Source organism: Perognathus longimembris, chromosome 4 (assembly GCF_023159225.1).
Source record: "Perognathus longimembris pacificus isolate PPM17 chromosome 4, ASM2315922v1, whole genome shotgun sequence".
Lineage (NCBI taxonomy): Eukaryota > Metazoa > Chordata > Mammalia > Rodentia > Heteromyidae > Perognathus > Perognathus longimembris.
The window spans coordinates 2,326,331-2,340,856 of record NC_063164.1 but is presented as its reverse complement, the minus strand read 5'-3'; the positions used below and the strand labels follow the sequence as shown (position 1 = coordinate 2,340,856).

Genomic DNA, 14,526 nt, shown 5'->3' with positions numbered 1-14,526 from the left:
GGGTAGAGCACTAGCCAGTGAGCAAAACATCAGGTACTGAGTTCAAGTTCCCAAAGGAAAGAAATTAATCAGCCATTAGTTGAGTAAGCCAGTTTTATGACTTCTTACGGTCTTGCTCCAACCCTTTTGTGCATTTATGAATTAATGAAATAGGCCGCTGTAGCCCACCGCTTTCTTTTCGGTGTAATTTGCGAGTATTACATCGAACGCTTCGCGAACAGAGCACCGGTTGCGTTGACCTCTAACTCAGCGTCGATCAGCCGTGCGGATTGCTTAATGCCGTCGACCCACGGCCTTAAACACCCTCCCAGTTCCCACACACTTCCGAGGCCCTGAGAGAGCGCGCAGCTCATGCTGAGGGGACGGCGGATAAAGTACAACTAAATAATTACCTTTATTAGAAAAGGGGGTACATAATAATGGCTGTAGAGAAGGCCCCCAAGCACCAGGTGGTTTCCAGGTGGCCTAAGAACCCCTAAGGCCCGTCAGGTGTGGGGTGCGTGGGGGCTGCTCGAGCAGCGCCCCTGGTCTGCACCGTCTGCACCGCCAGGCGAGGAGCTGACCCTCAGATGCGGGGTGCTCAGAGTCCAGTTGTCTGGGACTGGTGGATGGCGGCGGCGTTGAGGAGCCAGAGGTCGCCTCGTCTCTCCTGCCGTGGGCCCGTGCCCTCCCCCGCCCCGTGGTTAGCCCTGACTGCGCCCCGCACAGAGGAGCTCAGCTACTTGGAGCGGGCAGGCGGAAGCGGGGCGAAGCCCCTCGGCACAGAGCTCTGCGTCTGTAGCGGCAGATGGGCGTTGTAACTGGGAGGGGGGGAACACGGGGACCCGAGCGCTTGCCCTTCCCCCCTTGCTCCCTCGTCTCCCCCGGGAGACACAGAGGGTTCCTGGGAGGAGGACCCCCTGGCTCTCTTCCCGTGGGGAAGGAGCCGTGCTGTAGACACCAGCCTAGCAAGAGGCCAGAGGGGACCTGACCGGCCCGTGTCCCCGAGAGTTGGGACCTCAGGGCCGGCTGGTTCTCAGCTTGTCCAGGACAGCCCTGGCCCCACTTGGGAGGCCCTGAGGTGGGGTGGGTGGGGTGCAGAGGGCAGTCCCAGTCCTTCCGACACTGGAGGAGTCACCTCCTGTGAGCCATCCGCGCAGAGACCCAGGAAGCCCGTTCCCAGCCAGAAGCAAGCGCAGGGACAGGTGCCACGGGCTCCCTCTTCTCCTCTGAACGTCTCTGGGTGTTCGTGGCACAGACGATGGTTAGATGCCAGCGAGAGATGGAGGTGTGCTTTGAACTCGAAGCGTTCTGACTTCACTTTCTCCCCGCGGGCCGTAAGACTCGTAGCCATGAGGTGGTGCGTGGGACTTGGGGACACACCGTAGCTCATTCTCTTCAGAGTCAGGCCGGGTCTGGGTGCTAGTCCAAGTGCTGCTCTCGTGAGGAGGCTTGGGCTGGGCCTGAGCAGCGGGGTGATGGAGGATAGGGCAGGGTCTTTTCTGCCAGCAGCCGTTTGGGTGTCGATGACATCGTTCACCGCGCACAGCGGGGAGTCCAGGCGGCCTGCTTCAGGCAGCCCGTGAGGTAGACACACGGCCTCTCACGAACCCCACGATTACACGGGCCTCATGTGGCCCGCGGGCCACACGTCCCTGCCCCCACAAAACGGGCGTAGCCTGGGGCACTGGTGCTTGGGAGCAAAATAGACGGGGACCCTGCCACAGGGGACTGCATCACCGGTTGGGGGGGGGCAAACGAGAGGGGGTACCTGAATCACAGGCGCCGCTAAGACCTGTGGCTCCTCCTAGTTTGCAGCTAGGACGTGGGCTGCAGGCCTCCGGCGGGGTCAGGCGCTGGGCATGGAGCCGGGGGGCGGGCCGGGGAGGAGGGGCCTTCGGTGGCAGAGAGGCGGTGCGTCTCCCCGCCGCGTTCCGGGGCGCCCCGGGATCTGCCTGCTGCCGGGGCCCTCGGTGGGGTTCCGGTCCAGCCTCCCCCCCTCCCCCTGCCGTAATGGTTTTAGTAACGTGAAAAGGCGTCTGAGGCTAGAACAAAGGTGAATGCAAACCTGATGAGAGGGTGCAGCCTCCACGTGGCTCAGTTCCCCTCGGTTCCTTCTCCAAAGAGAGACCGAGACTCACACGGGGCATCCCGAGGACAGGTCCCCGAGTGCCCTCCACCACGTCCAAGCCGCCCATTCGTACCCTGCAGACCCGACGGTCGCCCCCTCCGCTGTGCGGGGGGCTGGGGGGGGGGGGAGCACAGGCCTCGCGTCCTCTCACCCGCCGCCATGATTCTGGGCGTCGGCTGACCGTGCTGGGCGTGCAGCTCGCTCCTCCCCGCTGCGGTGCGCGTGGCTAACCTCGGGACTCGCGCGCGCGTGCTTCGCGTGGCCTCCTTCCTCCTCGCTGCTTTCTGACCCTGTGTCTTTGTTTCTGTCTCCGTGTCCTGTGGCGGGCGGGCGGCAGCCGTCGGAGTACAGCAGCCACCTCAACTCCAGCTCCCGCGCCTCCTCCAGGGCCAGCTCTGCTCGGGCCAGCCCCGTGGTAAGTCTGCCTCCGGGCCCTGCCCTCCCCCCCACCCTCCTCCTCCTCGTTCTGCCTCCTCCCCCGCCCTTCTCTGCCCTCCGGAAGGGACCTGTCTGTCTTCAGAAGCCAGCCCAGAACGGGGTCGGGAGGTCGTTCTGTGCTCTCGTTCAGGTCCAGGTGAAATGGGATTGGGAGAAACGGTTCCAAAGGGAGAACGTGGCCGCGGGCGGTGCCGTCGGGTCGCAGGGCCCTGTTTGTCCAGGCCAGAGATGAAGTTGGTGGTGGTGCTTAGGGATGGCTCCTGGACAGGGAAAGTCCGTCCCGGGGGGGCGGAACGCAGCCGTGGGTGGTGTGTGCGTCCCGGGGGGGCGGAACGCAGCCGTGGGTGGTGTGTGCGTCCCGGGGGGGCGGAACGCAGCCGTGGGTGGTGTGTGCGTCCCGGGGGGGCGGAACGCAGCCGTGGGTGGTGTGTGCGTCCCGGGGGGGCGGAACGCAGCCGTGGGTGGTGTGTGCGGTGCTCTTGCTGCTTAACGTCTTGAAGGCTTGACGTTAAACCAGTCATGGTTATTGGGCCTGGACAGGTTTTTGTTTTTAAAGGAAGTGTGGGCCTGTAAATGCTGTGACAGCCCGAGTTCCCCCACTGTCCCATCGCCCCCCCCCCCCGTCCTGAGCACTGTGTCCTCGCCAGCAGGCCGGGGCCTCAGCCAGAGCCTCCTGTGGGTGCCCTGGGGCCGTTCCCCTGGCGGCGCCCAGTTTCACGCAGTTCCACCCGCCGTGAGGCTCCTTTTGAGGCTCGTCTGGATAAGGGCTTTGCGGGGCGGTTTGGGGTGAGGGACAGGTGGGGAAGGGGGCCTCCGCTTCCACAGGATGGGGAGATGCAAGCCAGCGGTCCCCACGCCCCGGGGCTGCCCCGCCGAGCCCTCGGGGGGACGTTTCGGCAGGCCAGGCCCATCTCTGCTTCTCGGCGGCGTTTCACGCCGGCCGTGGAGAGATGGAAATGGGGTTCCACGCTGCCCGTGGTCGGCGCCGGGTCACCGGAGCCCCGGGGGCTGAGGTGGCTTGCCCCGTGGACGCGCCTCACTTGCTTGGCGGTGCTGCTGGTTGGCCGGTTTCTTGAATTCGATGCTGACCTGGACAGCTGTGAGCTTCGGCCTGGGGCGTCCCCGGGGAAGGGGCTGCCGGGTCCCAGCAGCTCTGAGCCCCGTGGCTGAGTCGGGGGACCCCTTGTGAACTATCCTCCGGGGGACTGAAGGTGTTTCTGTAATAAATTCAGTGCGGACGACTTCTCCCTTATGCACGATTCTCTCACCCACCCCTTTATGGGGGAAAAAATAAGGATTTACAGTTGACAGAAGGTGACTGTGGCTTGACCTTCAAGGCCCCTCCGTGCCTCTGCCTGGAGTGGCCCGAGGGGAGGACTGGACGGCCCGGCGTCGTTCGACACACTCTCTGGGTCTACACTGGCAAAGTCACACATGCTGTGGCCATTTTAGAAAGACTGAAACTTGGTGACAGTTCGTTTTTCATGTGCTTTCTAAATTTGTGGAAAATCCGCTCACCTAAAATGGCCCTACGTAGAAAGGGCGGGGGGGGGTTCTTCTGGGGGTTCTTGGATGGCCTGGGGGTCCCCAAGGCCTAGGAGGAGAGGAGGTAATCTGTGACGAGGCTGATGGGACCGCACGGAGCCCAGCGATGCCCAGACCTGCTGCTGCGTGTCCTCCTCGAGGTGGACGGGGAGCGGGAGGGAGGGAGAGAGGGAGGGAGGGCCGCGCCCTCCCCCTCGGCCCCTCCCCCGCCGGCTCCCGGTTCACTGCAGAGATGATTCGTGAGATTAGTTTTCTTCCGGGGCCAACTGCTCATTGCACAAAGGTCAGTCGATGGCCAAGCTGTTTGCTGGCTCACTTGTGAACAAAGGTCAGGATCCAGTGGTGCGATGGGGGCGGGCGGCACCCCACGTGGCGGGGACCCCCTGCGTGTGGCCGTGGACACCCCTGTCCGGTGCAGGGCCCCCTAGAAGGCACGGCTGCTGTGATCCTCGCTGGCCCCAAGGATGGAGAGCGAAGGTGCTGACACAGCCTGCTGTCACAGAGGCCTAAAGACAGACACGACATCGCCTCCACCGCGCTGGCTCCTCTCGGGCCAAGTCAGCCCAGGTCTGATTCCCGTGTCCTGAGCCGTCACACCGGGGCAGGGATGGGCTCGTGCTGGGGGCTGGCTAGAGAGCCGGCACCCAGGAGCATTTGGCCATTGTCGGGGGAAGAAGCCCAGAAGGCCGAGCGGAGGCTCCTGCAGCCTCCTGCCTCGGAGGGAGGCGCCAGCGGTCAGGGGCCGGGCCCTGGGGGGGCCGAGGCACAGGCCCGTGGCCCCCCAGCCCGGCCTCTGAGGAAGAAGCGTGGAGCAAGAAGGGGCCTGGGGCAGGGAGCGCCCAGGCCGATTCAAATGCCACGGACTCTCGCACCTGGCTTTGCACACCGGCCCAGGAACCTGTGCTGCTCACGCTTCGCCTGGGCCCTCGAGTAGTGGCAACTTTAACAACACCCTCCCTACTTCGGAAAAGCTCAGTTGATTGGTGTCTGCTAGGCCGGAGTTGTCCTGGCCATAATAGGATGCAATCGTTAGTCTTGGGTGACGCGTGGAAATGATCTCAGAGGGCTGTGACCCGGGACAAAGGACAGGGCTCTCCCAGGGGAGGAAACACAAAGTGAGCTGGCACCGTACCCGGGCCAGCTCGCCTCCCACCCTCAGACGAGGAAGTGAGGCTGGTGCCCCGGGCAGGGAGAGGGCAGCACCACTGCCTGCCCCACTCCGAGGAAGGGAATAAATGAATGTGCTTCCCTGGTCTCCGCGGCTTGCTGGCCCCGGCCCCGGTGCGGCGGGGTTACCGCCCCTGGGAACGCAGAGCAGCGCTGGCACCGGCTCCTCCTCCTCCTCCCACCCCTGGATGAGCCGTGTCCTTCCTCTCCCCCACGCACGTCCAGGCTCTGCTCCCCGAGGGAATCCCAAAGCGTTTATTGATGATGTAGAACCACCAGCACAGGGGGACGGTGTGACCAGTGCAGACACCCCCGCACCCCCACAGGGTCCCCAGACCGGGGCTGGGGATGCCATGAAGTCAACAGCACGAGCCTGCAGCAGCCCAGACTCTGGGGGTGGACGGTTGGAATGGAGCCTGCAGACTGGGCCTGCGCCACACCCAAGCGGAGAGCAGCTGGCAGGAAGCCAGCGCAGCTGTGTCACCCAGGACTCCCAGTCCCCCAGGAATCCAGCACAGCCACCCCACTTCTGAAACATCTTCCAGGAATGCCCCGAGTGGGGCCGGGACCCATCCTTGCCTATTCCGAGAGAGCGTGGAATGCGAGCGAGGGCTGCCCACTGGAACGACAAGACAGAGCCCGGGGTGCCTGGGCCGGGGTGCCGTGTGCAGAGGCGGGGCGCGGCCAGGTCCAGAGCAGGCCTGGAGCCGTCGGTACAGAAGTCCCAGGATGAGTCGTTCCAGAAGATACAGATCTTATCGGATTAGAACTCCAGACGCCAGCCCTAAAGGTAGACGCCACTGCTGCGTCACGAAGGGAAACCAGCCGTGAGCGTGGCCCTAGCATTGCTCGCTGCTCGTACTTCTTGTTTCAAGCAGGACATGGCCGGGGCATTGCTTTGGGGATTCTTCCGTTTCCCTCCTGGGGTTCAGTGGGTGCCGGTTGGGAATTGGGGAGCCATGAGGAAAGGTTTTCTGTAACGCTGGCTCCCCAGTAGGGAACTGTGTATGTGGATAGGCACCCTCTCCCCCCGAACCAGAAAGTGGAGACATGGAAAACCTAATATATTAAAATTCAGGGGCTGGGAATATGGCCTAGTGGCAAGAGTGTTTGCCTCGTATACATGAAGCCCTGGGTTCGATTCCCCAGCACCACATATATAGTAAATGGCCAGAAGTGACGCTGTGGCTCAAGCGGCAGAGTGCTAGCCTTGAGCAAAAGGAAGCCAGGGACGGTGCTCAGGCCCTGAGTCCATGCCCCAGGACTGGCAAAAAAAAGAATTTATATTAAAATTCAACACGTGTCCATGCGGCTGTGTGACGAACCCATCTAGGCATCGTTAGAGGTGGGGTTCATAAAATGTCAATATTGATAAATAATGGCTATTAGTAAAATATCAAATCGCTACCTGAAGGTGTTTTGGAAAGAAAGCATTGGCAGAAGCACGCCTCGCACGGATCTGCTTTGGAAGCGGCCTCTGCGGTGGGCTTTAAAGGATGTCTCTGCATACATTCCGCGGTGGTAAAGAAAGGCCAGTAGAGGCCACTCGAGACCCTTCACCCTCACCCAGAATGCTGAGGAGCGCTCAGAGAATGGAGATGATAAAAGCACGAGCCACGTGGCACCCCGGCCCTTTCCACGGCGGGAGGCCCCCGCCCCGGGGCCCAGGGCCTGACGCCCTTGGAGTCCTGCTCGGCTCGCTCCTTGCTGGTGGCTTGTGTGTCAGAACCCTGTCACCCCTCCCTTTTCTTGTCCGTTATTTTTAGCGATACGCCAGCGCTACCTGGTTGGCTTATCTGTCTTTGCTGTGGAGACTTGGGGTGAGGGCACTGGGGCCCCAGGCAGCCTGACTCGCTCGGCTGCCATCTAGCGGGGGCCAGTGGCGTGGTGGCCCTCGGGGTGTGCCGCTCCCCCTCCCCCCACGCTGAGGTCCCAGGTCCCCAGCAGCTATGTGTCCCTTGGAATTTGGAACACAAACAACGTGGAATTTACTCTGGTATTTTAAACAGATTTTCTTCCATGTCTTTAAGAGCTTAATATTTAATTTTTCCTTTTATGATATCCACTTAAAAACATACCCCAAGCAAGGAATTGGTGGCTCGTCCCTATAATTCTACTAACTACTCAGGAGACTGATACCTGGAAGATCAAGATCCCAAGACAGTCCAGGCATGACAACCTGCAAGACTCTACCACCAAGGCTGGGATGTAGCTCAGTGGCAAAGCGCTTGCCTAGCAAGTGCAGTGTTCTGGGTTTGATCCCCAGTACCAAAAAAGAAAAGACAAAAAAAAAAAAAGACGCTACCTCCAAAATAACCAGCAGAAGCCAGGCTGGAGTCATGGTTCAAGTGGTGGAATGCCAGCTGAGCAAAAACAAGAGTCCCTGAGTTCAATTCCCAGAAGCAGGGGTGGGTGCATGAGGAGGACAAGGAGGAAGGCAGCATTCCGTCCTCTCAACATTAAACTTCTCCCGTGTTTGTTTAAAAACTTCATTGTCAAGGTGAAGTTCAGAGGGGTTACAGTGACACACGTAAAGTAGTAAGCATATTTCTTGTCGTCCTTGTTACCTCCTACCTCATTTTTCTCCCACCTTCCCTTCCCCCTAGCCCCCTAGTTGTTCAGCTGATTTCTAACATGTTGTCTTTGAGTATCACTGTTGCATTAGCCTGTCCTTTATCCTTTCTGTCCTACCGGCAGTTACACTGCTCCCCTTGTTTTTAATCTCACTCTAATACCTGTTGAGCAGACAGGTTCAGTCTGAGGACATAGGCCTTGGACCCAGGAGCTTCAGTGAGCTCATTTCCCAGCAGGGAGGTGCAAGGCACTTTGCTTTTCCTTTCCCCTGATTGGGGGTTTGGTTTGGCCTTTGTTTTTGTTTTCTTTGGCTGGGATTTTTGACACATGGCCTCAGTGTAATGATCTCGGCTGGAAACGAATTCAGGATCCTCCCACCTCTGACTCCTGAGTGCTAGGGTTACACGCGTGCACCACCGTGCCGGCTCTGTTACCTGACATTTCCGTTTGAATATTCAGAACTCCTTTGATTCCCAAGTAGAAGAGCCATGGCAGAAAGGCTCAATTGTCCTTATAACGGATCACCAAGCCGGGCGCTCCTGCATGGCCAGCATTGCCCAGGTCTCACCGTCTGCTGCCTCAGTGCCCACGGGGGGTCGTCGGGCCAGGGTGGCGGGCACATCTGAGAAATGGGCATCCTAGGGGCCCATCCCTATGCCTGCAGGCAGCGGGCACTGGCTCTGACCGCACGCGTGGAGGCTTGAGAAGAAGGGACGGGGGGAGGAACTGAAGGAGCCGCTCGGGCCTCCCGCAACTCCTAGAGGCCAGCAGCTGAAGCCAAGTGGGAAGGAGATGCTCTGGGCAGAGGGATGACCCGAATCGAAGCCCCTCACCACCGCCAGGGGGGCCCGGCCATCCCCCTGGCCCGAGGGATGTGGCCTCTTCCCTCTTACTTCCTGTCCTGGACTTGGGGAGGCCAGTTAGCTGGGCATTGGTGCTGAGGACTGGAGTGGGGGTGGGTGAGACCCCGCGATCGCCTCCCGCGCAGCCCTGGGGCGCATGCACCCCGTCCGTGGAGCGGGAGGGCCGTCGGCAGAGTCGGCCCTCCTTTTGCGTCGGCGGAGTGTTGTGTTGTACTTCGGCTCCACCCCTGAGCGGAGGATGGACTCTGCCTCCTGCCGTCTTGTCTCGGGGGCGCTTCTGGGGTCCCGCTTGTGAAGGGAAGGTTGGAAGGAAGTTGAGGGGTCTTGAAGGCACGAAGGTCGCGGCCAGGGAGCCTTCTTGAAAGGGACCAGAAGGTACGAGCCTGGGCTTCTGGCCCAGCGAGGACTGGGCGAGGCACAGCTGGGAAGAGGTCGTTTGGAGGTCGTCGTCGTGTGCGAAGGAGCCGACGGCCTCCCCACAGCTGCGTACATCATTGGGGGCCGCGGTCCGGATGGAGCTTGGCGGACCCCGTTTTCTGGAAGTTTGGCGTGGATGTCTCCCGCATCCCAGGCCGCTCGGATCCGCTCCCTCGGAGCCGGGACCTGCCTTTGCCACCAGGCTTTGCTCTCAGCTGATGCTGTTGAGGTCGACATTGTCTTCTGAGCTGCAATCATCTCTTCACCTTTTAGTTTTTAAACTATGGAGGAAACTCAAATATTGTATATATTGTTTATCGTGTCACTCCCAAGTAGATATTACCCACTTAATATTTTAAAGTATTTCCTATTTATCTCTTTCCTCTGCAGGTTGAAGAGAGACCAGAAAAGGATTTTACGGAGAAGGTAAGGAGTTTCTGTAAAGCCTCTGTCTTAGGGGTCGTTCATTAACCGGAGGGCCCTGCAACTTGCAGCGGAGCCTCACGGGCAGACGGGGCTCTGGGTGTTTAATAAAGGTGCCCACCCGTGCGTGAGGGGACAGGATGGGGAGGTGGCCCACCCGGCGTGGCGTCTCCCCCGGGGTCTCCTGAGCCACATTCAGTGTCCGCGCTGAATCCTGCGGGACAGTGAAGGCCCCGCACAGAGCCAGCCCACGGCGCCCTGGGCGTCTGGGAACGAGCCTGTCCTTCCTGCACGCCGTGCGCCGCGGCTGCCCTGCCAGGGTGGCTGCGGAATTGAAGAGCAGGCGCCCTGGGCGGGGGTGGGGCTCGGGCGGTACAGGCCCGCCTGCTGTGATGCGGGCCGATGAGCCATGTTGGATTTGTCTGCAATCACTGCAGGGGTCTCGCAACATGCCGGGCTTGTCTGCGGCCACGCTGGCCTCGCTGGGCGGGACTTCCTCCCGGAGGGGAAGCGGAGACACCTCCATCTCCATGGACACCGAGGCTTCTATTAGGGAGATTAAGGTAAGATGCTGCACCCGCCGGGGCCTGAAAGAATTGTCAAGCTCGGACCCTTCTGCTTTCTTGGCCCTGTCTCCCTGCCACACAGAGTCGTCGTGAGCCGGGCCTAGGGCGGGCCGCGTCCCCTGCGGGGCAAACGTTGCTGTCCTCTGTGTCCCTCCGTGCTTGCACACCAGCACTCCCCGTGCCGCTAGGGCGACGGGACACCTCGGGGCGCCCTTGTGTAGTTTCTGGAGCCGGAGGCCGCTGGTGCCACGCCAGGTGCTGGCACGGGGCCGTGCCTTCCCCCTTTCTTTCCCGAGCGAGCCGTGCCCTTGGCGACTTAGCGACTTTTCCTTCCACCCGAATGCAGGCGTCCTTCTTCATGACACCCCTGTCGCCAAGGAGGGTGCCAGGCACCTGACAACGTTCTCTGTGTGAGAGAGAAACCCGGTGCGGTACTTGTTGTTCAGTCCTGGGCACCTGGAGGGCAGAGCCGAGCCGGGGTGTGGGAAGGGTCTGCCGTGGCTTCTTTTGTGCACCCACCTTTGGAGCCTGCCTGCTGGTGGTATCTGGACAAGTCGTTTGCCTGGAGAGGCCGGGAGAGGACTGAGCGCCCCGGCTGGGTACCGTGAGGAAGCAGTGGCCCAGGCTTCCTGAGTGCCAGGCAGGGAGGCTGAAACCGCGCGCACAGGCACCCCACAGCGCCCGGGGGCTGCTCCGCAGCACAGAAGGGCAGTTGGCTGCTGTCCCACGCGGTGCCTGCTTTAAGGCTGAGGCAGTAGGCATTTGTCCCCCGGGGAACTGGGAATTCGGTGGAGAAGAAGAAAGGCAGAGAGGGAAGACTTGGAGGTCCAGGGGCAGGGGCAGAGATGGGCTGAGCTCCGTCCCCACCACCGCAGCGTAGGTCTCCGAGTCTTTAAGTTCAGAAGCTCTCCCGTCGTTACTTCGCACATTGCTCAGGCCAGCCAAGCAAAATGTTCATGAGACCCCCATTGCAACCCAGAGCTAGAGTCCAGGGGCACATAGACCTATCATTCCACCCGCCTTGGAGGCTGAGATCAGGAGGATTGCGATTCCAGGCAAATCTGTGCCCCACCACCACCACCACCAAAAACTGTTCACAATGTCCCCATTTGAACAGAAAACCCTGGGCATAGAACGGCATGCGCCTGTCACCCGGGCGTGCAGGCAGCGTGAGTGGGGAGGAGTCCGGCCCAGGCTGGAGAAGCGAAAAGCAAGACCATTATCAAAATACCCAAAGCCAAAGAGGCAAGGCTAACTGCTCGGCAAGCACTGAATTCAGACTCTAGTACTGCGGAGAGGAGAGAGAGAGGGAGAGAGAGGGAGACAGGGAGAGGGAGAGGGAAAGGGAGAGAGAGACAGGGCAAGAGGGAGAGAGAGAGGGAGAGGGAGACAGGGCAAGAGAGACAGGGCGAGAGAGACAGGGCGAGAGAGAGAGAGACCAGGCCTCAGGAAGCCTCAGCCCCCAGGCTGTGTGAGAGAGAGACCAGGCTTCAGGAAGCCTCAGCCCTGAAGAGAGAGAGAGAGAGAGAGAGAGAGAGAACTCAGTGCACTGGGCGTGATGGTGCAGACCCGTAATCCCAGCACTCGGGAAGCTGGGCAGGAAGATGGTGAATTTGAGGCTAGGCTGGGCTACATAGTGAGGACCTATTTCAAAAAAACAACTGTGTGTGTGTGTGCATCTGTGCACGTGTGCAGAAGTATGTATGTGTGTGTGTGTGCTAGTCCTTGGACTTGAGTTCAAGGCCTGGACACTGTCCCTGAGCTTTTTTGCTCAAGGCTAGTGCTCTACTGTAGCTTGAGCCACATCTCCATGTCTGAGTGTGTGTGTATGTGCGTGTTTGCGTGTGTGTGTGTGTTTGTGTGTGTTTAATTGGAGATAGTCTCATGGACTTCACTGCCCAAGATGGCTTCAAATCTCAATCCTCAGATCTCAAAGCTAGGATTGCAGAAATGAGCCACCAGGGCCTGGCACAAAAACAAAATTTTTAAGGCTTCCCAGAAGAGATGACCTAGGTGTATAGAAGGTTTGGGCGTGCGTGATCTCTGTCCATTTTCTTTCTCACCATCATTTACCTTTTGTGCCATTTCTCCCAGGAACTCAATGAGTTGAAGGACCAGATTCAGGATGTAGAAGGCAAATACATGCAGGGATTGAAAGAGATGAAGGTATCCGTTTCCAAGCGTGTGGCCCGCAATACTAACCCCCCTTCACCTCAGGCAGACCCGCAGAAGGCCCGGGTGCGCGCTCACCCTGCAGAGGCCCCGCGTGCAGAGCCGGGAGTGGAGGATGCGAGCACGGCGCGCGTTCCTCTTCCCCTAACGCAGCTTCGGAACCGAGACGGAGTGGGGATCCCCGGGGGAGAGGCCCCCGCCGCAGCTAGTGTTTAGCTTATCTAGCGCTCGCGCCCAGGCTTGGTTCCCTTCCCTCTCCACGGTGGCCGCCTGCAGACGCCTTAGGGCTGACGGCTTGCTTCACAGATTTTCCACTGTGCTAACACGCATGCTCTCCACCTCTGGGGATCACGTGCATGCTGTGAAGTGTTGCTCACGCGAGCGGCGTCTGAACGTGCGCGCGCCTCTCCTTTGGGAATGCGCGGGGCGAACGGGCTACGGGGGAAGCATCGTAGCCCTGTTCCTCTCGTGAGGCGAGCGGTTGCCTCAAGGAAGCTGCTGTCAAGCAACAGGGTGGCGAAGTCCATTGGGCAGCGCATGGCAGGTTCAATCAGCGGATGGCGGGTTGTGACCCCCTCCTTCCCTCCCCAGAAGATACCCGGCCGGTAGTCTAACCTCAGTGTCAACAGGTACCAAAGACAGGTCACCCGACTAACTCATACGTCTCATAATTGTCAGCTCTGCTTAAAAGGGGGCGGGAGGGGGGAATCAAGACTCTAGCTTTCAACTCCTAGAGATGGGGAGCCAGCGAGCCGCCCGGTGCACATGCGCACGCGCAGGCCCAGGCCAGGGCCGACCGCGCCGCCCGGTGCACACGCGCAGGCCCAGGCCAGGGCCGACCGCGCCGCCCGGTGCACACGCGCAGGCCCAGGCCAGGGCCGACCCGCGCCGCCCGGTGCACACGCGCAGGCCCAGGCCAGGGCCGACCGCGCCGCCCGGTGCACACGCGCAGGCCCAGGCCAGGGCCGACCGCGCCGCCCGGTGCGCACGCGCAGGCCCAGGCCAGGGCCGACCGCGCCGCCCGGTGCGCACGCGCAGGCCCAGGCCAGGGTCCACCGGCGCCTGCCGCCCAGTGCACACGCGCAGGCCCAGGCCAGGGCCGACCGCGCCGCCCGGTGCACACGCGCAGGCCCAGGCCAGGGTCCACCGGCGCCTGCCGCCCAGTGCACACGCGCAAACCCAGGCCAGGGCCGACCGCGCCGCCCGGTGCACACGCGCAGGCCCAGGCCAGGGCCGACCTGCGCCGCCTCCTCACAGAACCCCACACGGCTCACACCTCTCGCGGGCTGTGGGTGCCTGGCCCTGGTCGCCAGCTCTGCCCCTCTGTTCTGGCGCTGGCCTTCCCTGTGCTCATCCCCGTTCATCCGCCGAGCTCTCACGATCTTGCTCTCTCCGGGATCTGCCTGGGGACACCGTGGACCTTGCCTGGTTTCCTGGTGGGTCGAAACCCTGAAGTCACCCGCCATCCTTTCCGGGTTCCTGAGCCAGGACGGGCGCCGTCGGCTCCTCCTCGCGGCGGAGGCCTACTGGGCTGCCGGGGCCTGGCTTTCTCCCAGGCTCTGCCACACGTCTTGTGTGATTACCTCAGCAGCCTGCCAGGCGGCCTGTGCCACTGAATCGTAGCATCCGCCCTGCTGCCTTCCCCACCAACCCCTGTCCCGTGTCCCTTCTCCTAAGGAGAGGAGGGTGGCTGTCATCCCAAGACAGTGAGCGATGAGGAACCGGAATGGGGGGGATCCTCTGTACACGGAACATACTACGTGCTTCCGCTAACTCATGCGCTCCAAGAAATGGTCTGTGCGGAAGACTGAGGTTTTGAAAAGAACACTGACTGGTTCCATCTCCGCTAGGCTTTCTTACGGCACTTTCACCACTCTGGTCTGGTTTGCGCAGGACTCCCTAGCAGAAGTGGAAGAGAAGTATAAGAAGGCCATGGTGTCCAACGCCCAGCTAGACAACGAGAAGACCAACTTCATGTACCAGGTGGACACGCTGAAAGACACGCTGCTGGAGCTCGAGGAGCAGCTGGCCGAGTCCCAGCGGCTCTACGAGGAGAAAAGCAAGGTGAGCAGCGTGCGTGCGGTGGGGGATGCCGGGAAGGCTTGTGTGCGGGAGGGGCGTGTGCTGGTGCAGGTGTAACACATCGTGTTCATACGCATTTTGAACAGTCCTTCTCCCCTGTCCAGGACACTCAGACTCGGAGGGTAAGACTCGCATGCTCTCTGCTGAGCGGCCCGAAATGTCAGAATGC

The 14,526-nt window shown here is 61.0% G+C and overlaps 1 protein-coding gene across 23 annotated transcripts in view; it reads left to right on the top strand.

Moving 5' to 3' along the window:
* The window catches only part of Lrrfip1 (LRR binding FLII interacting protein 1), a 109,290-nt gene that overhangs the window by 76,161 nt on the left and 18,603 nt on the right, over nucleotides 1-14,526 (top strand). For 12 of the 23 annotated variants that reach the window (XM_048344462.1, XM_048344461.1, XM_048344442.1 and 9 more), the window contains 5 exons: nucleotides 2,448-2,525; nucleotides 9,505-9,540; nucleotides 9,975-10,100; nucleotides 12,198-12,269; nucleotides 14,169-14,339. In XM_048344462.1, coding sequence (XP_048200419.1) covers nucleotides 2,448-2,525; nucleotides 9,505-9,540; nucleotides 9,975-10,100; nucleotides 12,198-12,269; nucleotides 14,169-14,339 — 483 coding nt within the window. The remainder of the gene's footprint in view (nucleotides 1-2,447; nucleotides 2,526-9,504; nucleotides 9,541-9,974; nucleotides 10,101-12,197; nucleotides 12,270-14,168; nucleotides 14,340-14,526) is intronic. The other 11 variants (XM_048344464.1, XM_048344451.1, XM_048344454.1 and 8 more) reach the window with 3 other exon arrangements.